At 39.5% G+C, this 26,462-nt stretch overlaps 1 protein-coding gene across 6 annotated transcripts in view; it reads right to left on the bottom strand.

The window, feature by feature from the left end:
- syk (spleen tyrosine kinase) overlaps nucleotides 1–26,429 on the bottom strand; it is a 39,801-nt gene extending 13,372 nt beyond the window's left edge. For 2 of the 6 annotated variants that reach the window (XM_036528724.1, XM_036528726.1), the window contains exons 1-5: nucleotides 26,239–26,428; nucleotides 26,046–26,161; nucleotides 16,548–16,676; nucleotides 5,792–6,258; nucleotides 2,902–3,062 (exon numbers count right to left, since the gene is read on the bottom strand). In XM_036528724.1, coding sequence (XP_036384617.1) covers nucleotides 2,902–3,062; nucleotides 5,792–6,193 — 563 coding nt within the window. In that variant the 5' untranslated portion in view covers nucleotides 6,194–6,258; nucleotides 16,548–16,676; nucleotides 26,046–26,161; nucleotides 26,239–26,428. Of the gene's footprint in view, nucleotides 1–2,901; nucleotides 3,063–5,791; nucleotides 6,259–16,547; nucleotides 16,677–26,045; nucleotides 26,212–26,238 lie in introns of all 6 variants that reach the window. The other 4 variants (XM_036528723.1, XM_036528727.1, XM_036528725.1 and 1 more) reach the window with 4 other exon arrangements.
- Nucleotides 26,430–26,462: the final 33 nt, after the last annotated feature.

Genomic DNA, 26,462 nt, shown 5'->3' with positions numbered 1-26,462 from the left:
AAATGTCAAGCATTTAAGCATAAGTCTTTAGATCAAAATTTCTTTGAATGCATGTTTCCCATTATCTTAATCTAGTGAGTCCACACTTTTGACCGGTACTGTATGTATATGATCTATAGTGTCAAATTATTAATAGAGCATACTCGGTAGTTTATTGGTAAGGTTCGGTGAAAGTACACAACAGCAACCGAGGACTTCCAGACCGAAATGATCGGGTGCTTCATTGCAGTAAAGGTATGACACAATGAGCTGATACAATGAGCTCAGAAAACAAAAGCATCTCCTGCTGCCAGGGCACACTGTTTTCTTCCACAAGCTTTCAGTGAACCCCACAGTGCACAGCAACAGCCCAGGGAACATTCCCACACTGTGACTTCACATTTTGTGAGTACATTAGGAAAACGAGGGCTAATAATCTGCAACGGCAGCCAGGCCAAAGACTTCATATGCAGCAGATGGCGTTTTAAATACAGAAATACCGCAGCGCTAAATGAAACCACAAGATGGCGCCAAAGCGAGGCTTGCGGTGTAGACGGTTTTTCAGTCTTGCACGTGCTCAGCCGTGACAGCACGAACACACACTGGTTTGCTTTTTGCAAGAGGACGCGGCCCCCTAATTCCTGACTCGTATGCATTTTAAAAGAAATATTTTGAAAGCTAATTAAGCAAAATAATTCTTTTGTTTGACAGTGAAAATGCAGATAGTCACAACGAAAAAATATATGATTTGACAGTCACTTAAAATCTAGCTTGGTGTGTAACCCTGGCTCTTGTCGAGTAAGCTGGCAACACCTTTTGATCACAACCCTTTTCTTGCAGAGCTCAGGCAAGCCAGCGTGTGAGCGCCTCCCCCCCCCCTCCGTAGAACAAGCAAACTGGGGCCCCTTCCGATGGTCCCTGGTCACTACAGGAAGTGTTCTGCGCGCTGTCACTACGGAAACCACAAAGGGCGCCTGCTTTCTGCTGCATGATTTCATGGTGTGGCAGCTGAAGCCTCGTTTGCTATATTTAATCAGGTTTAAAAAGCCCCGAGGGAGGATGTTCTCGCTTTCATTTGTGGAGACCGAGACCTTTGCTGCACTTTGCCGGGCTGTACTGAGTGACAAAGAATGCTGAGGGGTTAAGCACACATTCTGGCCGCTCTGGCAACGATTATGAAACTTTGTTCCAGCAAATGTGCAGAAAATGTTTTCAAAAAAACAATGTTCACCATTTCAATGTCTGCACTTCATAACTTAACATCATGTTTCACGTCTTTCTCAAAACCGTGTATCTATTTAAAATCTATCGATGTCAGAATCCATCACAATCGACAGTAAGAAAGATGCGAATGACTTGAAAGATGAGAAGAGAACACATGGGTAATTGCAGGGGAGGGGAGAGGACTGAATAAAAATAGGACAGTGGAATGAAGTGCGATATGTGACGTGAGACGCACCTAAATTCCTGAGGGACCTGTGAGAATGTTATTAACAAGCCTCACACCTGACATCTTCCTCTATAAAAAAATATGGCTGGACTGTGCCAGCTTCACAGCGACTTACGCCTGGATTCAGTAAGAATTTACCCCTTAACACTGAACTTTAACCCACAGCGTTACTTCTGTTCTTCACATACACAATTCATTGTATGCAGAAATCACATAAACTACAGAAAAAAATGTTTTTGAATGAATGAATGTATGAATCTTTTCTGCCAGAGTCGAGGGCAAATGTTGACTGAATCCAGACCATACCCTCCTATTGCAATGCAATGTTATGAAAAGGATATATCTCTGTATTTTTAAACTCTCTTATGTTCAGCTGAAAGAGAGTCAGTTGCAGCGTTGCCTGCAAACAAAAATGACTAAAATGACTGCCACAGCCCACCAAAATATGACTGTGACAGTCTTGTTGCATTATTTTTATTTTGTATGTGAGTTGCAAAAATGAAGTATGTGGTATGTGGTCATGTGACATGTACTGTATATAGATACATATTTACAGAACATGACTCCTCCATGGCTGATTGCTAATGGAGCACTACATTGCTTTTGTGTATTACAGTTGTAATAGACCTAATTTTCATGGGAACAAGAAGACTGTGTTAGAATAAATGAAACTAGTTTTAATATCGGTACCAGTTTTTGCTAAAACTCAGTTCTGATGATAACCGCTTTGTGTGAGTGAGTTAATGAATGATGATATAAACATTCATCAACTCATCATATCATCGTTAATATGATATAAACATTCTAATAATATGAATCAGAAACAATATGGGTATCGTCTGAATCTAACTACAAACCACTAGCGGTCTCCCACAATCCGTATAAAGGAATATTTAATGTACATTGCAACTATGTGTCACAATTAAGGGCCATGGTTTTCTCAGTGTAACAAGTTTGCATGTGTGCTAACTACCATTGACATGTAATGAAAAAATTCAATGCTAATCAGGAAGAGCCATATCAAGGTAGAGGGCTGCTACCAGAGGATCCCTAGAAAGATTACAAGGGAGTAAAACTTTTTATTACACCTGAACCTTAATAAGACGAATACTGCTAAAAACAGATATGATAACATAAGATACTGCATACAAAGCAGATTTAAACTCAACTGGGATCATTCACAGGAGTCAGAAGTACTCATTTTGTTGTGCATATCATAGCATATACCAAAAAAGTCACATACATGGTGGATATATACTCACCATGTCATGCCCAGGATCTGAAAGTTATTACATAAATAAGTGCAGTATATGCTGACATGCATTAGGTGAAAAATATTCCTTGTGGTTTGGATGTTAATATCTGTCAATAAATTGACATTTTAAGGTATAGTACAGGAGAATGAGGACCCTCAGGGGCCATGTCAAGGAGGAAAAGATTTTTAAAAAATTTTTTTTCGGGGAAGGCCTTACAGGAATTTGCCGTTGGTGCGATTGCTGCTGAGTAGACGTGGCTCGGACTCCTCCCGCGAGATCTTGCCGTGGAACCAGGGCATCTTCTCGTGCGCGGTGGTGGCAATCAGCTTCTCCAGCTGGGGCCTCTGGCTGATGATGGCCTGCTCCAGAGCCGCTCCCTGCGACACACCACAGAAAAACAAACAAGCTTCAGGGTCATCGCTCAGCTATGGCTCTCTGCCGTGTCTCATACATGCTTCCTACTGCTACCAGTACGGTCCTGTGCTTCCTTACTGAGCTCTACTGCAGGTCTGGCTGTCTGCATTGCACACCTCCTCAGCCACGGCTAAACACCATAGACCTGAAACCCTTAAAATGAGATTTCTTCAACCTTGTCTTTGCCTATATATGTACATAAAAAAGACAACACTTAATGACCATAAATAAGCGGGTCAGATAAATTAAAAAAGGACCCAAAAATGAACTGAGAGGGACTGAATTGGAGGCCAAATATTTCAGTTAGACAACGGTGATATTTTTACATGGGGAGGGGGGGGGGTGCCAGGTTGCAGCTTCTTACAGCAATATGCACAAGAAAATCACCTGCTCAGAAAATCAGTTTTTAATTAAAGGCATTGGGTTTGGGTGCCTGTGATGGATGTTTGGTGACGTTTACCTAAAGGGAGTGAACGGATATGACACAGACAAACCACAGTTAGGCAACGCAAAATATCAACAGTCTGGTCATCATTAAGTCACAGGGCAGGACACTGCACTCACAGCCTTCGCTGGGCTACATGATCACCTTACAACTGAAAATGGGTTAAAGTGTACAACCATACAAGGTGCCCTGTCTCCCCTGAGATGAGGTGACACAACACATACAATAATGACAGGAAGTGTGGCGAGCACTCTCTTACATGTTATTTCATACTACCATTCACAAATTGTTCCTTTATTGTCATTGCAAAGAGAGAAGCACAATTCTCTCTCTGGCAGTAAAAAAAAAAGGGAACGGTTGTTCTTATTCAGATTGATGATGAGCAAGCTGTTTTTTTTTTCTATTTTGAAGGAAGAGGAAAAAGGGACTTTTGAAATGGAGAGGCACAAACTGGCAGAGATGTCAGTTAAGGACATCTCCTGATCTTAATGGAGACAAATGGCTTTTTGCTTGAAAGGAACCTTAGCTTGGACTATGGCTAATGGTCCGTCAAAGATTTTTATTTATATAGCTACACATGCACCGGTGTAGAGCAGTGGTTGAGGGCCAAATTCCAAGCCGGGCAGTGTGGAAGGTATTTCGCCTGGTTTGCTTCCAAAAATATCTGGCTTTATGAGCGGATGGCATATAAATGTAAACACTAACTGAATTACCACGGTCCGCTGAACAAAAAAATATGTTTAAAATAATGGTATCTCGCAGTTTACCAGATCATATTTGCCCTTACAGGATATGAATGGATCAAATGGGAAGAGGCTGAGGAACTTCACTGAATGCAGGTATTAACCCTGCCACAGACAGTGCTGATCGCTACAAGGTTGTGTTCCATACCTGCAGGTGAGGAGTATCCAAGAACCACCTGTCTAATATGTAAAACAAGACTAAAAATTCTAAAACTAATTTTTCACAAGTCAGAATGTACATGTTACCCAGTATCTGTGTTAAGGGTTCTATTGCAATTTTAACTTTGTTAAAAATGTTAGTAAGGACATGATCTGAGGTAGTCTTTCAGAGTTCTATTTCTGGAAATCATTTGTACTTTTGAGTTTCTGCTAGATATGCAATTCTATTAATACCTTTATTATTTATTATTTGGACAATGTCCAATGATCTACCAGCTCATTATGGCTTTAAAGGTCTCATGAAACAGTAAAGTTTCAGATCATGTTCTTATAATCTTAGATAGGAGGAAACACCAAATGCAGGAATATTACCAGGGTTAGAAAGAAATGTATGTCATGTGCATCTAAGATGACATCACCCCCTGTAACAAAAACTTTGCTTAGTCAGGTTTTTCCACACAGAATTTTTAGACTGGTAGACATATATAGTCAATGCTGGATTGTTTCGTGACAGATGTGTCTCAATATTCTCCCTGAATAAAGGGCTACAGGGCTTTACAGGGTACTTTAAAATGGTCAAGAAATCAGGCCATTAAACCATGACTCAGTAACAAAGTACTGATAAAAACTGCACACAAGACGCACATATAAATTGTCAATGTTGTTATGACTGTGTTGAAAGATCGTATAGGAAAATACACAGAGGTAGTCCAAATCAGTATACATTCCTATATTCAACAATTTATAACGAGTAAAAATTATTACAGTTTTTTTTTTTGCCATCAGACTCTAATATCATAAATGGACCACACAGCAATGAGCTGGTTACCGCTCATGAAATGAAATGGTAAAGCTTCACAAATACGAACTGGGTGACTATCTATCCAATACTATCCTGGATTCACTGACATGAACCAATAACAATGTTTAGGCACAAAGAACAAAGTCAGATCAGATTATATATATGACACAGTGACGGACAGCTGCAGCCGTTGTGTGGTGCTGCTATGCGGATCCTCGCTCTGCTGTTTGTCTCCTGGATACCAACACATGGTGAATGTGCAGCGTGGGCACCCAGGTGAGGAAAGCAGTGTAGCATAGTGGTAAGGACCAGGGCTCTTAACCGAAAGGTTGTTGGTTCGATTCCCTGCTAGGGAACTGCTGCTGTGCCCTTGGGCAAGGTGCTTTACCCAGAATTGCCTCAGTAAATAGCCAACTGTATGAATGGATAACATTTGTAAGCTATGTAAGTCGCTATGGATAAGAGTGTCTGCTAAATGCCAATAATGTAATGTAATGTACTGTAATGAAATGTAATGAAGGCGGTAGAGAGGCAGGGACCCACCTGCAAGTTCCATGTCTGTTTCACGTACTCCCTAATCAGCTGCTCCTTCAGGTCCTCGAAGGGCCCCACCTTGGGCTCCACGCCCCTGGGGCGGCTGAGAGGCTTCTTCAGCAGGCACACCAGGCCGTCTGACTCCTGGGAGTGGTACTCGATGAGGTCGGCGGGGTTGCGGTGGGACCTGCCCCCGGCGATGGCGTAGGTGTCATTCAGCTCGCGCTCGATGGTGTAATGGTAGCACTGCCTGCTGTGAGCCACGGAGAGAGCATAGCCGCCCAGGTAGTTCCGGCTCTGCCGCAGCAGGTAGAGCCCGTCGGTCATGCCGCCCTGTCTCAGGAAGTCCTCCGCCTCCTCCCGGGTGATGTTGCCGTAGAAGAACGGCAGCGTGTTCACTTTGTCTGCCATCGTACCGAAGCTCGGCGCCCCTCCCTCGCACACCGACCCAAAATGCTCACTCTCTTACTCAACACCTAGGAGAAAAAGTTCAACAGTCAAGTCAAACCTTCATCCGGTGGCAGGGTTAACAAGTCCAAACACAGTCTTACTTTCTACCAAGGCATGGTGATAAAGAGAACTGTACAAAAAGACAGCTTGGTACTGAAAAGATGAACATTCAATTAGTTTTTGGACTTTTTATTGAAACTGGCTTCCCTGCTTCAACATAAGCACAAGCAGTAGCAATTTTATAATGCCGACCTGTTTCATTTTTGGCTATGGTGTGTGTGTGTGTGTGTGTATAAATATAGCAGCATTCTAAACACAGCAGTCATTTGACCTGCATGTTTAGCTTGGTGAAATGATGGAAGTCCCCCTCCATAAAAATGAAAGAGCTGGTTTGTTCAATACTACTTATTAGAGACACTTTATGACTAAACACTTTTAAATAGAATGTTCCCAATAATATCAATAAAGTATCTGTATTTTTTAACATCACCACCACATTTGTGTTAGACTTCATTGTACCTTACAGTGCTGTTCAAATAATAAACACTCCTTTTTACATCATTAAAATGCTTTTACCTCCCCCCCTCCTGAGTCAAGACATATTTATGACATATTATATATCAGGGCAAGCCAGAAGAAAATAAATCAAAGGTTCTAGCTGCCTGCAGCACCTGTGTACTCAGTGAGATAACGCAGTGTAGATGTTGTCTGTGCATAATTTACATAATCTACTTAAACATGAAAATTCTGGCCTCTTACACTAAACACCACAGCAGCGATGTCAACCCGTGATGAGCAGTGTGAACTACGCCTGTCTCTGTGATGCAACACTGAATCATTTATAATTGTGCATGATTTTGGTTTGCTTAGAATTTAGTTCCTTACTGCGAAAAAAGTGCTTAAAAATATGTGCAGCTCAGGTTTGATGATCGAGACATACTTTAGCTAGCTGCAGGGTCAGGGGAACGCTCATACATAGGTTATACGCATTTTGGCAAGTTCAACATTCACCTAAATTAATGAATACTGCTGTTTTCGCTTTGAAAAACAGGAATACTTGCATTTAACTATGAGTAAAGCTAAGAGCAACTGTTAACTGAATCCAGGCCCTAAATTTCATGGCGATGTAGAAAAAAATGAAATGAAATGAAAACATGTCTTATGATACCATGAAGCAAATGTTAAGTTTTGTTTCTCTGCTGTCTCTATTGCCAGAACCGTCCTGAATACTCTGGAATCACAGCTGTGCAGCCCGGAAAGCCACCATGGATTCAAACCATTGCAAATTTCGCATTAGGTTTAAACAGTCACTGCACCCAGCAAGCATGGACTTATCTTCTAATCTAGACCAAAAATAATGCATTTAATGATAGTTATTCTCAGCCACATTTTGAATGGCATTGGGGTGGGGGTGGAGGGGTAACTTCAATGATGTGAATCCTTTCCCCGGAAACTGCTTTTAAAGCTTTTTGGTAGCTTAGCAACAAGGAGTGAAACATGTGTTAGTCATTGCCATGGAAAGTCCAGAGAATGTCGCAAATCCTTACAGCTTTACAAATTAGGGAGATCTTGCTAGTGACATTTGTTTTTTTTTTCAGAGCAGTGGCTAAATGTGATTCTGGTCTTTGTGCTAGCTTTGACATTGAAAACTAATTTAATGATTCATTTAAGGTTTTCTGCTAAATCACCTCTCTCCACATTATTTATGTAGTATTTTCTCAGCTGACCCACATGACATACATAGTTTATATTAGTATCTACAGTAGTACACACAGTATCTATTTATCAGCGGAATATTTCACAGAAAAGTTACGGGTCAGTTAGTTTAATCAGGGAAATATTCTAGTAATGATACATGTTCAGTTCTGTGTGACACTGCTGTTAATGGCTCAGGTAGTACCGTAGCACCAGAACCAGTTAAAGTATGGGTTACCACAGACTCTTCCATTTTGCTGGGGGCAATATGAATTACAGGCATCTTTAACACACTGTACGTCATCAGAGGTAGTATCCAACAAAGAAGCCAGGGAAAATCAACAACCGCACCTGAACACGGCCTTGTTAATACTTAACCAACTGGCACCTGCACAGCATCGCGCGCAGCACACTCGAGTCGTTCTGCACACGATTTATTCTCGTATTTGTTCACGCTGCTTCGCTTCCCACCACCCTTGACTGACTTCCTCTTACCCATCTCCACTACAGGCCACAAGTCGCAAAAATGAAAGAGAGTTTTCAAAAAAAAGAACGCTTTGTGGCCAAAGTGCTGAGAACCAGACAGCACGCAGATATCCTGTGGACATTTGTCAGTTTTGTCTGCATTTGTTTTTGTGACTGCTGCAAAATGCACACATCCCAAGCCTTGACCAAGGTGACTCATTTCTTTTCTGAAGCAGAGATGATCTTACAATTTGGGTGCACATTGCTTGCATTGAAGAGAAGCGTGGCGGCAGCATTTTTGCATTTGAACAACGTGATGCAGTGTAAAAATAACAAGTCTTCTAAATGCAGGCCTTTTCATATTTGATTATATTTCATTTCCTTTCAGCTGAGTTGCCTTTTCATTGTGAACATTTAAATATTCCCTGTAATACACTCCAACCAAATCCTTTCAGACATGCAATTCAAAATAACTACGACACAGTCTATTATAGAATGCATCTGAGGGCAAAAAGCTATATAAATAAATAATAATTATTATGGACTTGATATGCTGTATGCTTCATGTATGAGCATTCAACCAACTCTTTGAAGATAACCCATTATGTATAAAAAATGACCTTGTAGTAGAGTTGGTTCACCAAAAGCAAATGTCCTCGCACACTGGACTTGACACATGGTGGTGAGAGCTTCTACAAACAGCCTGAAGTACAGAAACAGACATTTGCATCCTGTAACTCCTATCGCTACACAATCAGCCCGCCAAAGAAATCAATGAAATACGGTTGGAGGAGTCTGAACCAGCCCCTCTTACTAAGAAAAACCTCAAGTTTTACCTGTCTTAAAAACACATAAAGAAAAAGTTTCACATGTATGATGTACCTGAGATGGTGACCACAAAAGATTCCAAACAAAAGCAGGGCACTTGATTGGCTATGAAAGGTCATTGTTATGGTAACCAAGAGCCGCCAAAAGCAGTATCACAAAAAGCAAAGCTGAAGCAGCGGAAAAACAAACATATTGTAGAGTTGCATGAAACGATGTACTAAAATATCAGCCTTTCTTTCTAGGTGGAGTCAATCATGTGCTTGTATAAAGGCGCTGTGACTTGTGATTGACAACATCTGGGTCACAGTACTGACCTGAATCTTTAATTCATTTTACTGACTGAATAAAACTTAAGGGAACCTCTACATCCTGGGACCATTGTACTTCTGTGTCATCTATAAAATGGAAAAATGACAGAATTTTCTCATTTTTTCAAATGATTAATATCCTGTTATGTTACTACAAATGTGCTCATTTATAAAAATGTGGTGTAAAAATTGGTGTATGTTTTGCATCTACCCCCAGTTTCTTATCTAATGATACATCACTTATATTCTGACATAAACATTCGCTCTTACTGAAGTACACCACCCCTGCATTAATTTTCACTTCAATGCACTTAGCTTTATCCTGAGGGATTTACAGAAACGAAGCCTGTAGGTATGAAAAATACATTTATTTATCACTAAAAAGAAGAAAGAAAGAAAAACGTTGAGAATAAATTCACAGTTATTTTAATCCATAACTGGGTTGTCACCTCTGCAGATCTGAACACTAAATGAACAATGGTAACTCAGCTGTAACAGCATTAAAATGAACCCCAGTACAAGACTGTTTTTTAAATCACATGTTCTTATTTATCAAATGTGTTTCACACAAGGGTACAACAGAAAGACTAACCACACAAGACCTTTTCCATTCGTAGGTTTCAAATATTCAGACCTGACAGTACCCCCTGTTCTCCCGCCACCTATGTGCAAACACCTATGCTGTTACACTTATTTCAAACAATGAACATGCTTGTTGCATATATCATATTACAGTACATTACATTAAATCTCCTTTGCACATAAGTCTGTTGTTAGTACAATACAGTATCTGTGGAAAAAAAATCTGTCTAGTCTAATGTGTGATTTCATGATTTAGACTGACCTCCCCCAGATGGAAAACCTTGGCCAGAAGTTTGTACCATTTACAAATCAGAAGGGTGAACCAAGTTTGTTCTCATGGCTAGTGTGCTGTGTTTGAGATCAGTGTCTAGTTTCCACAACGGAAGGTATACGGTAGAAACATAACAGAACCCCCCTGGCCAAGATAACCAGTTAGAGTGACCTCTCATGTGAGGCTATATAACTTCTGCAGCAAACCCAACTAACACATTTTATGATGTGAATATTCTCATTTGGAATCTGGGTTCTACACTGAAGTGGAAAATGACATGCGTAATTACACGTGCATGTACGTACGTACATACGTGTGTGTGTGTGTGTGTGTGTGTGTGTGTGTGTGCATGCCATGCGCGTGAATATCCTTTCAACTTAATGGAATGGGAACATTTTATAAGAGAGGTTACAGACTTCAAAGCCTCAAATGTACTCATTAAGTTCAGCTGCCAACCAAGTAATAACTAACTTCTATTGCCTGTTCTGGTGTCACCTTCTTAAATCAATGTCCAAATTGCATTTTTTTAAAGGTTATGGGAATTATTTAACATGTAGAACGACTGGGCCAGCAACTCATTTTGTGGACTATCCTCACACAGTAATTTGATGGTAACAACTAAATCTATCATCATTATGATTGAAGCTTTACACTGAAATATATAAAACTTTATTTAAAGTTAAAGTTTTAATTTACACTTTATATCAGTCAGAAAACACTCCGATCTGCAACCTGTACAAATCAAAATGACGAATTTAGCCAACTTTCTTAAGATAAAGCGGGCGCTCTCACACTCCCATAAGCTTTTTATCTATATGCTTCAAATTTTTGAGCAAAAGCTCACAGATGGTTGCACCACACATGTAAGAGGTCTAAGTTTTGCGCATAGAACGCCAACATGTCAATTGTTATATTTCAAGAGCACCCAGGGTGATTCTATGTCAAATAAAAATCCTGGGGAAAGTACTAGCCCGCAAACACCACACTTTAAAAAAAATCAGCCCTGCAGGTACCATAAATATGGTTGGTTCTCAGCACGCTGAGCTAACCACTTTGCCTGGGAGCTCTTTTTTTAGATTACTTGACTCTGTCTTCCAAATTCAAATTAATTTCAGGCTGCAATTACATATAACGTGACAAAATGCTAACTGGACAGAGAAGCACTGATAATGTTTTTCAGAAAACAGCCCTAAGTGCCATTCACAGGTCGTTCATCTTCATTTTTCCATCCAAGGACAGCATCAGCACAGTACATAAACAATAAACATCCCGGGAACGTGTCCAGGTGTCTCCGTGGAATTTATGCAGATGGAAATATGAATAATTAATACCCCGAGCATGGAGGCAATATTTTGTTGGGCTCAATGCATCTTGCTGAGTAGCTGTTCTTTAGAGATGCCTAGACTGCACTCATGTCAGACTTACATACATATCTGGTGGGTGTTTTTGATGTAATTGACCACTTCCTTGCCCTCACAAACATTGGAAAATTTGCTTCTACATAACCTCAAAACTTGAAAACAGACTCTCAAATGTCAAGACCAGGTGTTTCCTGGTTTTACCTCTAAATTATTAATCCATGTAAATGCTTACTAAAGTCCCTATTACATTATTGTCATTTTTGTAGACCCCTCTTATTCAGAGCAACTTACACAGGTTACAATTTTTGGACATTATTCATTTATACAGCTGAATATTTACTGAGGCAATTGCGGGTTAAGTACCTTACCCAAGGGTACAACGGCCAAGAGAGAACTGACCAGCAACCTTTTGGTTATGAGCCCTGCTCCTTACCTGTTACGCTACACTGCCGCCATTTAGCATACGTATTTAGTGAGGACTTATTAACAATATTTGCATTGAAATTTGAACCATGAACTGAATTTTGGTTCAACCACATTAGTTGATATAATAGTTTAGTTTATTTTACTATATCTATGTTTTTGCAAAGACCATTGATGTTCTTATATATTTGCAACTCCCACTCAAGGACATGTCAACCAGTAGTGTTCATTCCTTATTTACAAATGTGCACGATATGCATATTGACTGTTAGTGACTTCTCCTTTGGAGCAATGGCAAAAAGATACAAGTATAAACAAAGTGAACCCAACAGGAAAGATACCACTCCACTGTCTTCAGACACAGGATACCGCACCTTACATAACCAGTTACAGTTCATATTTCATGTGATGTTCTCTGTTCAAGGATGTTGTCATACAAATTTGAGGGACTGACCTGACATTCAGTGACAGCCATGAAATCCTGTTGACTTTTTGAGCTGGTATCATGAGCATCAAGTCAAGAATACAGTAACAAATGGCACCTACCTACCACTCGCTTAGTACGGTGGTATGCTGATACAAGTTATGATTTTTACCATAACTTGTGATTTACAAATATTTATCACTGAAGATCAATCCATTCTTCTTTGGTATAGCACCCTTTTCATAACATGCTTTATAGGGCAGTATTTCCATAATTTTAAAAGTGAGAAAATATTCCTTGACCCCTTGAAAAAGGCAGTCAAGTCTAAACTTCTTGAAATATGTGATAATAGACACCTTAGATGTGGTGACATTTTGTCTGAGTTATAGCCCATTCTGAAATAGCTAACACAATACTGCATTTCTCCATTGGAATCTCTGTTCTTAGTTACATTAGTTCACATTCTGCCATTATGTCCTGTCCTATGTCCATATGAAGCAAAAGGAAGTCATAAATTACAACTGTACTTGTTGGGCCCAGAATTCCACAATGACTAACCTCACTTCCCCTGTACTAAAATCAGCAAAAGCTTTACAATGGTCACAGAATTTCATAAAAGAAGTGCTCAACACAGCAGTATGTATAAGTTATTTTCACTAAAATCAACAAATTGTGATACAGCTTGTGATACAACACCAAGTGAAATGTTTTTGAAAGATTGTGTGTCCAGCATCAGCCTAGCTTTAAGGTCTGTGCACAGACACAGCAAAAAGTACCTACCGTGGTATCAGAAGGAAGAAACTAATAGTTTAAAGTTTAAGCTTCTAACATCTATGGCATCAAAGAGTGAACACAGTCCCAGGAAATGAAGTTAATGCCATCTCAACCCTTTAAATATAGTAAGTTTTTGCCATCTTTAATAGTAAGATTATGCCTAAAATCATCTGAATCTTCATAAGGATGTAAACTTTCTCCCAAACAGCCTAATACCTGGTCCTCAGCAGAGTGAGCAAAAGTATATGTAGAATTCATATGTAAATATGGAAATGCATGTCATTTCATCTTATCCTCATACTACCTCTCAACCCTTGGTCTGGTGGCTTTTCTGAGCTGGCAGGTGTATGTTAAAATCAGTGGTTGAGCCTAGGATGATATCTGATTAAAACATGTGTGGCTTCTCAAAAACCTTCTGTTTGTTTACGGACTGAAAAACATTTTACAAGGATTTACATTTCACTAACATTTCATTGTGTTATTTCAGAGTAAGTAATAATTAAGCTCACTATTTTTAGAGTTATTAAGAATTTAAAGTTGTCAAGTTTTGATGAAACAAATCCTTGCATGACTATAACAGTTCTTATGATGTGTGGTCCCCATGTGTTTGTTAGAACTTTTTAACAACAAAAGAAAAGAAAAACAAGGTTTAGACTATTCTATTCTATTCATCAGTTAGTTATAAACACAACAGGTTTATTGTTTAATTACAGGAAAGTTGCTACATGGGAAAATATTCATTCACATAAACTCTAATGCCAGGATTCCATGACTAATAATGACCTGTAATAATAACAACATATTAGTTAAAGTCCCAGAAACTCTTTTTAAATGATTATGTTATTTGAGTGTCAGAATCCCAACCTCCCTACCACTGAATACACATCATGTGGAAGTCAGGAGAGTCTTAGCAAAACATAACTGATATAAATTACTATTGTAATGTTTGATTTTTGCACTTTTTTCAGATATTGTCCTGTCTTCCTGTCACTTAAAACACTATCTATTTTAATTCACATTTTTATTTTACTATTTTGAGATGTTTGCACCTTGGTTTCATTTTTTAAATCATGCTGAGTACGCTTAGGAGGCTTAAAATTTTTATATGTAAAACAAACGCCAGAACAACAGAAGCACTGTGTGTTGTCCAAAAATTAAACTCAATAAACATTTTGTTAATCAATTCAGGGGGCTCCACTCCCTCGCTGACCAAATAGGCTTGATAAGGATTTGCATAAATTCAACAGGGCGGCCCTCCTACACTGCAGGCAGGCTTTGCGGGCCATTTCGCCCTTGAAATGTGTGATAAAACTTACACTGTGTTCACAAACAAGAAATAACAGTGACTTTATCTAAGGAAGTCAGCTTGGAGAGTGAGAAATGTCTCTAGTTCCTGGTTTGAGAGTTCAGATACAATACTCTCCAGTGACCTCTTGGTTTGAAAAGAGGGCACAGCAGACAACACCATAAAATTTAAATGTCAAAGATCAAACAAAAAACTACTCACGGATGGTTGTCTCCAACTTAAAGTAACTCTTAAAGGTCAGTTTTCAGTCTGAACAGGTTACACAGTAAGTCTGAACTGTTACTTCTCCAATGGTTGTTTTCGACAGCAGGCCCATAAGTTTTTAATAATAAGGAAAGCAAATAAAACTGAAGTGAAAATAAAGATGTCATCAATCATTTCTTGTTTCATTTTTCAGTCATTAGTTACATATTCTAATTAAGATTTTGGAATGATATGTCCTTGTAATATTATTATTTAAAAGTGGTTCTCTGAACCACTTTTAAATTACTGATTATTACTGAAAAACAAGCAATATGGTTTTTCATTTCCTACCAACAAAGTAATAATTCATCCAAGAATATATGCTGATGTGCCGAAAACATTGGTTTATTCCCCTGTGCAAAGTTTGCATCAGGGTCAATATAAAGACAATTGAACTGAGCTAAATGTGTTTAGTATTTACACTGTTAGCTTTTACTATCACCCCACTTTAAAATGGGTGAACTATCATCAAATGTCAAACAATATTACAATATTGCCCTTTGAGGCAAAAAATCGTATTGTCAAAGGTAAGAACAGTCCTTTAATATGGTCATCAAACTAGATGCAATCAGTGAAACAACTGTCTCAAATATGGCACATATGCTTTTAGGTTAATGAAGACCTTTTATTCCTATAGCAACATAACACATACTGATGCTTATCTCAAAAGTGCACCTTGTTTGAAGTCAGGGTATAAGGTGTTTTTATTGCACTGTTTTATCAAAGCAGGTAAATCTTTTAAATCTTTTACATTTTATCTTAAGAGAACAGAAATAAATGGATGTATGGACAATATCAATCTACTTCACTATATCTCAATAAGCAGTATGAAGATATTAAGGCAATATCAAAGCAGTATCACTATGTATAGGCCTGAATATTCTGGAGTAGATTCAGTTTACCCTGACAAAAATAGTTCTTTCAGATGCACAAATACAACACACACTTAAATCAAACTACTTAGTTACATTATTTGTGAGCATCTTCTTAGCATTCATTCATTATGACATTAGCAGCAGCAGTATAATTTTATTGTTATATTTTATTGTTTTAACAGCCGTTAGGAAAGGCTGCTACCAGAAGAAGTGAAAGTAAAGCATTTCCTTAATTTTTTAAAAATATTTATTGTAAATGTACATTAATATTATCTGCTAATAGTATGAAATAATGTAGTGTCAGATTATATAAATTTAGTAATTAATGAAAGTAGTAAATTGTGAGCCAAAATACCACACATCATTTTTAATGTCATTTGTTGTAATGCTGATTTTTTTTTAAAGAGGAATTATTACTACTGTATATAACCACATACAAGTCCTTGTACAAGCCTTTCCACAGAGCCTATAGTTTCCTTCTTTTCCTATAATAATCAAGCATAAAACAATACCTATGGTATATTTTTAGAAACGTTTGACATTTCTTCTTGGCTTTCTCCTGCTGCTAAACTCTTCAACCCTCTGGAATAGTTACACAGTCTTGAATACGCCTCTCTACCACTCCACCCATTCCTGTTTGATGGATACGATTTCACCTGCAACCCGAAAACAAGCTCAACATAATACCAGTTCTTTGGCAGTTATAAAATGACAGCCCCAAACAACCAAGACCAAAACTGAAATGTTCTCAGATATTTACCTTCTGAAATACCCCTCTCCACGTCCACTAGATGAGCCAGTGTCCCCTCACAGGAGCGACCATGTTCAACTGCTGGTGGACTGAACAGGATGTCGGGTGTTCTCGATCTTCTAGGACATTCAAACGCAACTGCAATGCCAGGAGAGACAGTGCCGAGAGACAGCACCTGAGCTAAAGTACATTAATAATACAGGGAGCACACTGGTGGTGATCCACAATATCTGTTTTCTCCCCGTTTTTACGTGCAAAGTAGTTGTAATCCTCAAGCTCTGGCTTCAAACTGACTTTCGCAGTATAGACTGCAATGTGGAAGTGTAGTTGTGCTTCCTCATTTTTAGATGCTTGCAGCAACTTCCTTAAGTCTTTTTTTTTAATGCATTTACTTCCCCTTTTTATCTCAAGGGTTTAAGTTAAACTTAGTTAAGCTTATTTTTATGCATGGACTCTGTCGCTAAGACCACAATCTAATATTTTGCATACTTTGGGCATACAAAACTATGAGAAATTACTTGACTTTAACATATGTTAATATGACATTTTTAGGACTGTAAAGTCCCATTTATCTGAAAAGAATGTAAAAACACACATGATGAATAAACAGACTGTTATGTTAATGAATCATTTGCATCAGCGAATGATTAATGATTAATGAATGTTAATGAATCGTTTGTATCAGTACCTGTGTGACAGGCCCTGGGATTTACCTTGGCTGGACAGAGACCATCTGTACTGTAGCACTTTTTGACTGCTGACTACTGCATAGCTTCATAGCTTAGCTTGTGGTTACTGTAGGTCACCAGCATCCAGTTATTGCTCCATGCTGAATTTGTTGCAAACGGTAGCTTGCATTTAAAATTACAAACACAGGTTTGTGTCACTTTAGGGCACTTAAAATGTCACCCATAGTTAGGCATTACGCTATTTCTTGTATACTTGCACTTCCTCAGGTTTTGTTTTTTATTTTGAATTTCTTATACATTTTCAAATACTGTCCACCAGGATCCTCCAGGATGCAGGCATCAGCCAAAAAAGTTAGTTAGTTAGTAAAAGATAAATTAAGCAAGCAATTCAGTAATAAATAAATAAATGAATAACCCAATATTGTTTGCGATCAAAACAGCTGAAAATAATTCGTTATTTCTCTAACGACCTTATCCATAAAAACATGCTACTGAAAGCATATCACGTTCTGTTCATTGGTTGTGGCTGTTCAAGCAGCGTGGTACATTCTCTGCATTTTGGATCTTTGTTTCTGGGATGTGTTGAAGCCGAACCAAACACAGGCCATTAGTTGTTAGCTGTGGTGATTACAGCAGTGTGAGTCATTTCCTGGCATGAATGCGCTGAAAAATAATGTCTTAATTCACAGTTCATAATGATGGTTATAAGCATTTAATTATATTCCCTCATGACAACGACAACAACAATAAACCCCTCACCTTACACTGCAGTATAAAACAGTTGTCACAAATGGCTTTGAATATTAACTGACACTCATGAATGATTTTATGTAGCTATTATGATTATACTACGCGTGCTATTTTAAATACTCTTTTGGGTAGGTTCAGGAAAAGAACACAGAACCACACATTTCCGCAAATGACAGATGACACATAAACATAAATGATATTTCCCAACCGCACGTAATGAGGACAGCAACGTGGAGTAACATGCATATGGAGGTCTGGCTGGCTGTTCTGTCAGAAACCCAGTGAAGACGCGGTGGAAGACAGTCACTACAGGACAGACAGTCACACCTGTAAGACCCCGGCAAACGGGGTGCCCACCGGGAGGGGTTCTTTATTACCAATGGCGGGGGAACGCGTGGGAGTGTTTTCCCGGCAGGGCGGGTAAAGTGAAATGAGGAAGAGCGCGGTGACGATGAGTATGTGCGGTCGTTCACGAGTGTCCTGTTCCCATCACACAGGAAGTGTGGTGGGCTTTCCTGAACGTGAACAGTGAACAGTGAACAGTGAACTAACAGTGAACAGTAAACAGGGTCTGGGGGGAGGGGGGAGCTTTTCCAGTGTTGGACCATGCTCATGAGGGGAGACAGCATAAGGGTCAGTACGGAAAACCACTGAAGCTATACAACAAAGAGAGGGGGCAGCATCATAAGGATCTCTAACAAGGGAGGAAAAAAATGAAGGGGGCTATGTGCACCTTGCTGAACACAACACGCAAGCGCTGAGCCAGAAATGTCACAACACACGCGAGCATGTGTAAGTCACTCAAACGGAGAGAAAGAAAAACAGCAATCTAACAATAATTTCACCTTAAACAGACATCAACCTTGTTTCACTTGACTTATTTATTCTTTAGGACATATTTGATAAAATCACTGTCTCTTCATGCCTTTGTTACTGTACGCATGAAACCTTTCATGTAACCCCAAACTTCAAGGTTAAAAAAATTCAAGCAAATTCCATCGAAAGTCATTTTCCTTCTCACGTACTTCAAATTCCAAGAGCAAAGTTAGCTAGTTTCTTTTACCATGACATTTGAACCTGTAAGAGTACTTAAGAGTACTTAACCATATTCACTTCTTTGTAGTTTCACTGAATAGCATTTTCACAATATGCTGGGTCACACAGAGCCATGCAGTGCCACTCATATTAATAAATCATTTCAAGAAAATGAGAACACACGTATGCACATTAAATTAAACCATTGCAACTATCATGTTGTGTACATCTTATTCAAGGTGATTAGATATGCAAGTCAATTTTGGAATCACATGTGTAGGGAGGTGCTGCTGTACAGTTGGTTGATCCTGATAAGGGCCAATTCAGTGTGGTGAGTGCAGCACTAGAAATTAATTATAATTTGTGTGCAAGCACTGATTTCATATTAAATTCTAAAACACAACTGTGGTTCATAATGTCATTCACATGTGTTTGCAAATAATCATATCCCATAATGACAGCTGAGGCAAAATGACATGGAGTTGGAGGGGAGAACCCAAACACATACAGTATGTTAGAATCAGATACTTGGCTGCCTCAAGTCAGAGCCTTCCCCTGATCCACCATAAGACCATGGTCCATGATTCAGCAATGAGGTACTGTAGCCCTGTGTTTGTGGCTCTGACAGTGACATTAGAAACTATACATCAGGGGCTGGATTCCATCTAATCACAAAGTGTTCCATCTTTAATTCTGAATAACAAATTAAGGCCGGAGTCATAATCAGAGGCACCTTTATCCAGGGAAGCAAAACATTCACGGAAGTATGATGCACAAGTACAGCAACTATGACCATACTTCATATATCAACATACGCCATTTCCGTCACCAACACCATTTCACTTTTTTTTTTTTTTTTTTATCTCTTTCACACTTCACGGATTGAGCAGAATTCTGACTAAATTTAGCATGCGGCTGTGAGCACTGGAGCGCACAGAGATGTACATGGGCAGCCAAACAGAGCAGAGAGCACCTGTGAGACAGGGATCACTACACCCACCCCTGCCACGACTGTGCACTGTACACTGTACACCAGTACACTGTAACTGGATTGATCATACTGTCACTCTGTTCATCCAATGGGATTACACAAGGTAACTGCTCTTATGCCATGATAACATGTAGCATAACATAGAGCAGCACAACAACACAGCATATGTATACGTCGTGTAAGATTATGTAACACAACGCGACACAACATGACACCACGCCATATAACACAACATAACAGCACAGATTAATACGGCACAGCACATAACAATGCAACATGTAGTGTTATTTTAAGATAATAAATGGAACAATAGTATTATTGATCACAATTTATTGCTAATTGGTTAATAAACATTTTTTTACTGAAGAATATGTGCACTGATGCAGCTATATTGTTGCAATCTGCATGCAGTCTGTTTCAGGTTTCCTTTTTTAGTCTTATGTTTGAATTTCCACAACGGGTTATGTGTTCATATGGGTTAAAGACAAAATGAGTTCAGTTTCTCACAGATACGTCAGTGAGGCCTCCAGCTTTGTTGGACTGTGAGTGGAAACTGTTCATCCAGTGGAAACTGGAAGAGTGTCTCAGAATGTCTTTGTGAGTGTTCAAAACAGATTACGCAGAAAAATGTTCAAAAGTCAATTTCTTTGCTGTATTTTACTTCTATTTTAAGCCTGTCTTGTCACAGTGATTCCTCTTTGAAGAAAAAATGACAGGAAATGATTTCAATCACCAGGTGCAAAGCGTGTGTTTACAGTGACTGCTTCTATTTCTGGACATGTTGTAATTTGTCAAAAAATCCACCAGGGGGCAGACTACCACTGAGCTACTGCAGCCAATGAACTCTCAGTTCTAATGCTGTCAATGGCTCCTTAGCAGTCATGACCATCAACTGCACTCTCTCCAGTCTTCTCCTTATATCTACTGAAAACACTGACAACAACAATTTCATGTCCAATACATGCTCTGTTAATAATGCATCTGATGTCTGTAACAAGATCAAAAATAACTAGATGCACAGTGACTGGGCATCAAGATGAATATAAGCATACAATGGAAATTGTTCTTGCACACACATAATACACAATAATAATCATCATCCCTTAGAGCAACAAACCCACATTACACTAACATGGAGCCAATATTGACTTATATAATACCTCATTATGTTCACATGATAACATACAATGTAAACAATAATACACATAATACAATCATACACACATATATATGTACACAATGAAATCTGCCTTCTTCAAGCATTGACTTACTATGTGCTTGGCCTATTAACTTACTGTGCGCTTGCATCATCCTGTTCCTGAGGTTTATTTTCACATTATTACAGGAAAACATGTATACTGCTGCATTATTAGTACAATACCCCTTTATAGTCTGGACGGCTTTACCCCTTTTTGGTGTAGAGGCATACCCTTAAGCATATACCTGACTGCCCTTTTTGCATGTCTGGACAAAAGCGTCTGCTGAATGAATACATGTAAATGATCTGTCCTTACGGATTTATGTAAGCCTAAAATTCACATCTATAATGTAGAATCATAAAGAATTACACACTGATGCCGCACCGAGGACTTCACAGTCACACTTTACAACACTGTGTCTTAGAATGCAGTGCTGACTCAGAGCTGCTATCCCGCTCCTTCTTAACATCCAAGGAAGCCACCCACTGCTCACCAGTGAGCCTACCCCATTACCGGTGCTGCACCTCTGGACCTTTCAGGGCTGGAGTACTGCAATTCCCTCCTGATCCTCATGTTGGTCTATATTCGACCACTACAAAATAATCCTTATCCCTACAGGACAACCGGTCTTCTCCTCCTTCCTTTCTCATCTATTCCCCAACATCCTTCTCAAGGATCTGCCTATCGCAGTCCACGTTTTTCAAAACACTAATAAGGACATACTGTTCCACACTGTCTCTGCACACCTACAGACTCTCTACATAAACCCGTTCTGTTAAACTAAACCACACTACCCACCTCTTTAGATGGTACCTGAATATACTGGGATCCAAAAACCAAACGTTTGAGCCCATACAGCAGAATAAGCCCTTCTCTGCAAACCACACAGTGACTGGCCATTCCATTTTTTTTAACTACTGAAAGATACTGGAACAGAATCAGTGGGATGTCTCTGCACCCTCAGCATTCGGAGCCCTGATAAATGGGCGAGCGGCAGCCCCCAAATTACAGCCGAGGTGGCGCCTGTCACCAATCCAGCCGCGTGCCATCCTTCACCCGTCGAACCTCGGCGCGGCGTAACCGGGGGCGACCTGCTGGATGGGTGGGATCCGCCCCGGTGCAGACGTGGGCTATGCGCCTGCACCCTCCCTCGCTGTCCGCTCAGGCGGTGAAGCATGACGCCCAACCCACAACCCCCCCCCCCCCCCCCCCCCCCGCCCCCACCCTCCCCCCCCCTCCCCACCGCACCCTGAGTGACGCTCCCAGTCCGCAGACCATCATCTTGCTTAGCCCCTTGCCTTCACATGAAACGTAAAGAAAATCGCTGGCGATAACGCGTTTGTAACGACCCAGTCAATTTACCGTCGCCATAAAATGACTCCGGCAGGCCCATTAGAGCTCAGGAATGTGCATCTAGTAGGGTGAAATGTTCCATTGAGCCACTATTTTTAACAGCTCTTACCAAGGGAGACATTAAAATATACCTTAATGCACTGACTTTCCACAATGTGCAAACCTGTTCAATTATAGAATGCTCTGAAATAACTCGTACCTGGGTAAAAATACATGTTACAGACATATTTATGATATTTTTTTCCAGCACTTCTCTTTCCTGGTTCTGTATTGTTATATTCTAATCCTAATCTCTGTGCAATAATGTTTGTATTGTCTGTGCAATAATAGTTGTATTGTATTGTATTGTATCGTCTATGCAATAATGCTTGTATCGTCTTGTACTGTATTGTATGCTTGTATTGTCTCTGATCTACCTTGCGTGAGCTTCTTGACACCTGAATTTCACCCAGGGGATGAACAAAGTATCTATCTATCTATTGTTATTTCTGTATCCTTCTACCACTTTTCCAGATGGTAATTTTTCAAAGGAGCTAAAAGAATCAAAACTCCGCTTAAAACTTTTGGGTTTTTGAAGCAATAGGCGAGAGCATCACCATGCAATAAGCCTTTCTGTGGTACCTCCCTGACATATTCAGGGGAGCATTACAACGATGCTACATCTTATGCAATTATTCAAACTTTGCACTTAACTTTGAGTATTGAGTGCAATATTAAGCAAGTGTTCTTTTGTTCCATCTGACGAAACAAATTCCACCAGCTGCCAAACTCCTAGCAACTACCTAAAAAAAAGGAATTTGTTTGCATCGCTTGCTTAAAATCAATGATGAAGTGCATTGCAGTTAGACTGATTAGGCCCCACATGCCTGGATTATGACTGGGACAGTAAAGGTAAAGAACCTAGATCAAGGTAACATGAGTATTTCTACCTAGTGTTTCAAACCACAACCACGAGCCCATGAGTCCAGTTTCCTAACCACTACTTGGCACTCCATACAACCTGTTAGAGTTTTGTGTCATTTCCTATCTTATCTAACTTCCTCTGTGTTCTAGCTTGCACTTGGCAAACCCTTCTCCTGCACAGCAAACAGTCCTCTTACGGAAATGCAGCTGCACAATATTCAGATGTGTTTCTCAAGTCTAATAAAAAGCGTTAGTGAAACGGCACATAAGTTACTGCTGAACAGCCTGAGAGGAACAAGAAAGTAGGCCTGCCTAATTAATCTCTGGAGCCTGCTCAAACACAAATCACATGTTATAAAACAATGTAAAGTATATGAAATTTGTTCTGGTGTAATGCTACTCATTGAAGACTGTTGTGGCTATTTTTTCTTCACGGACATGGCAATCTTTAGTGGAAACCAAAATTAAAAACCAGCACCATAAAGTTGATTAAATATACATAAATATACTGAAAATGACCTTTCAAAGATTATCTGTTACATTTTCATTATGATTTTTGTTTTGGAACTAAACATTTAATCACCTTATTACACCCCCAGTTCTCAGCTTGTGCTGTGATCACTGGTGTAATTTTTCCATTCCTGTAAAAACAGACGGTACACTTTGCCTCTTTCTTTCACATTCCCCAGCGCTTTCAGTACGTTAGATATTTCTCACAACTATTTATGTCACATTATTTGAAAATGTTAAAAATACACAGGCATAAATTGGAATGCCGAAACCAAAATCTCAGTGGCAATGTATATTTCATGAAGATTAAGTGCAATCCATTTAGTTAAGGCCGTTGCCTTGGTGTGCGATTTGGTGAGGCCAAATAATCACCCTCAGTGGGGTTTGTTTTCAAATGCTTATTGACTTTTCCTGACTTGCCCCACACTCATCCACCTGTATAATAAAAACTGTAATGTTAATGACAGATAATTTCTCAGAAGACAGTCATTGGGAGCCTTTTGTGCAGACGTAAAGTAGAGCATTGCACACTGAAATGAGAGATCCATGCATTACATTACACTATCGTCATTTAGCAGATACTCTTACCCAGAGTGACTTACATAGGTTACAATTTTCACATGGTATCCATTTATACAGCTGGATATTTACAGAGGCAATTGTGGGTTAAGTCCCTTGCCCAAGAGCACAACAGCAGTGGTCTAGCAGGGAACCAATCCAGCAACCTTTTGGTTACAAGCCATGCTCCTTACCACTATGCCACTCTGCCACCCTTGCAAATAGGGACTTACTGTCCCTCGTCAGTGGAATCCTCTATAGTTCTCTATTGTATTGCATTATGGATGTTTCCTGGTCAATAAAAACACATTCAATGACAGATCATGGTTCTTGTGCATGCTCATAGTACATAGAAGTGTTCCGTGTACAATAATGTAATAACAAAGAAAACCCTGCTAGCCAAGGAGCGTAACCAATTATTGAGCAAGAACAAATGCAAAATTAAGCACTACTGGCATCCGAGACTGTGTTAATTGTTCATCACTAATTTTGATCCAAGTGAGAGTAGGATTTTAGAAAAAAAAAACTTGCCTTATTTTTAAAATCAAAACCTCTCTCTGACTACATTAAGTAACTTTAAGGGAAAAAATTTGGGTTGGAGGTATTCTTTTGCATGTATGTGTAAGAAAAAATGAAGTCAGGTCAGTTCAGGAGCTACTGAAAAAAGAAAAAAAACACTGCTTTGGTATGAGCCCAGAAAAGCAAGAATTGAAAGTTATCGTTGCAAACAAGAGGTTAAGCTCCTAATGTAGTCTATCCTTGTGGCCATTAAAATATTTCTAAAAATAATATTTATAAAACACCGATAGGAAGTTTGTTTCTTGTTTTATACATCTTAAATATCTGAACCATAAGAAAAAGAAATTCTATGCAACACTTGGTGGAAGCAGTTCTGCAGGCAACAGTCACTGACTGACTGATTGAGCAAGCAACTCCCGCAGTAACATTTTTTACCACTGGGGGGCGAAATGGCCAGAAAAGTTAGAATAAGCAGTTCCTGGTCAGTTCTTGTTCACACATTAGTTACTTAAGCGGTTTGACACCTGACAGTATCCTGATCTGTGTTATGAAATGTATGTCCCCTATCAACTGTCTGCAGTCTAGAGCACAACTTTTCTGATCTTGTAGCAAAGTGGGAAGTGTCTGCTGAAGTTGTGCTGCTTCCAGTGACTGTACATCTCAACTCCTGTGTCCATCTTCACATACCCATACATTCCCAATAGTTCTATGTGTTAATCCTTGGGAGTTTTAGCATCAGTGCCAGAGATCCCAAGGATGGCCCTGCATTATAAATCTTAAGGCCTAGACTTGCGAACATTTGATGACAGATGTATGAAATAACAAATTGCATTTCACAAGGGATCTAGAAATGCATATATTAGCATTTTGTTAATGCAAGGACATCAGATGAAATACTGGTAAAAACGGTAGTCCTGTACCTCTGAACCTGAAATTCGGTGTAAATTAACGTTTATGCGTGCTGAGCCGGTGTTCACAACCTTCACAGAAGCCGTCTTACCTTGCTGTGTATGATGACTTCCGGAATCCCCTCCCCCACGCCTCTTCTTGTGATACCCGGTTCAGGGGCCATTCAGCATCCTCGCCCAGTTGACCAGCCGTGATCCCTGTCTTCCACTGCAAGGCCAAATATACGACTAGCAGCGTCCATGCAAAGCTCTACAACTCTGTTAAAGAAAAAAAATCATAAATACCTTTGACGTACGTTGTTGTCTTGAAATTTCAGCCGACGGAAATGTGTTCTCATTCATTTAATACGAATAGCAGTTCATTTGATGAAGTACCTGTTTTTACAAGCTCTGTTTGTAAAAGCAACATTGGACATAGCTGGTGCGAGGTCTCTTCTTTCCTGGTTGAGGCCTGTGCTACGGGGGACTTTTGACTTCTGCTGTTCGTATGTTGCAGAGGGGGAGTTGAA

This window comes from Megalops cyprinoides, chromosome 5 (assembly GCF_013368585.1).
Source record: "Megalops cyprinoides isolate fMegCyp1 chromosome 5, fMegCyp1.pri, whole genome shotgun sequence".
Lineage (NCBI taxonomy): Eukaryota > Metazoa > Chordata > Actinopteri > Elopiformes > Megalopidae > Megalops > Megalops cyprinoides.
This window is presented reverse-complemented; position numbering and strand designations above follow the sequence as displayed.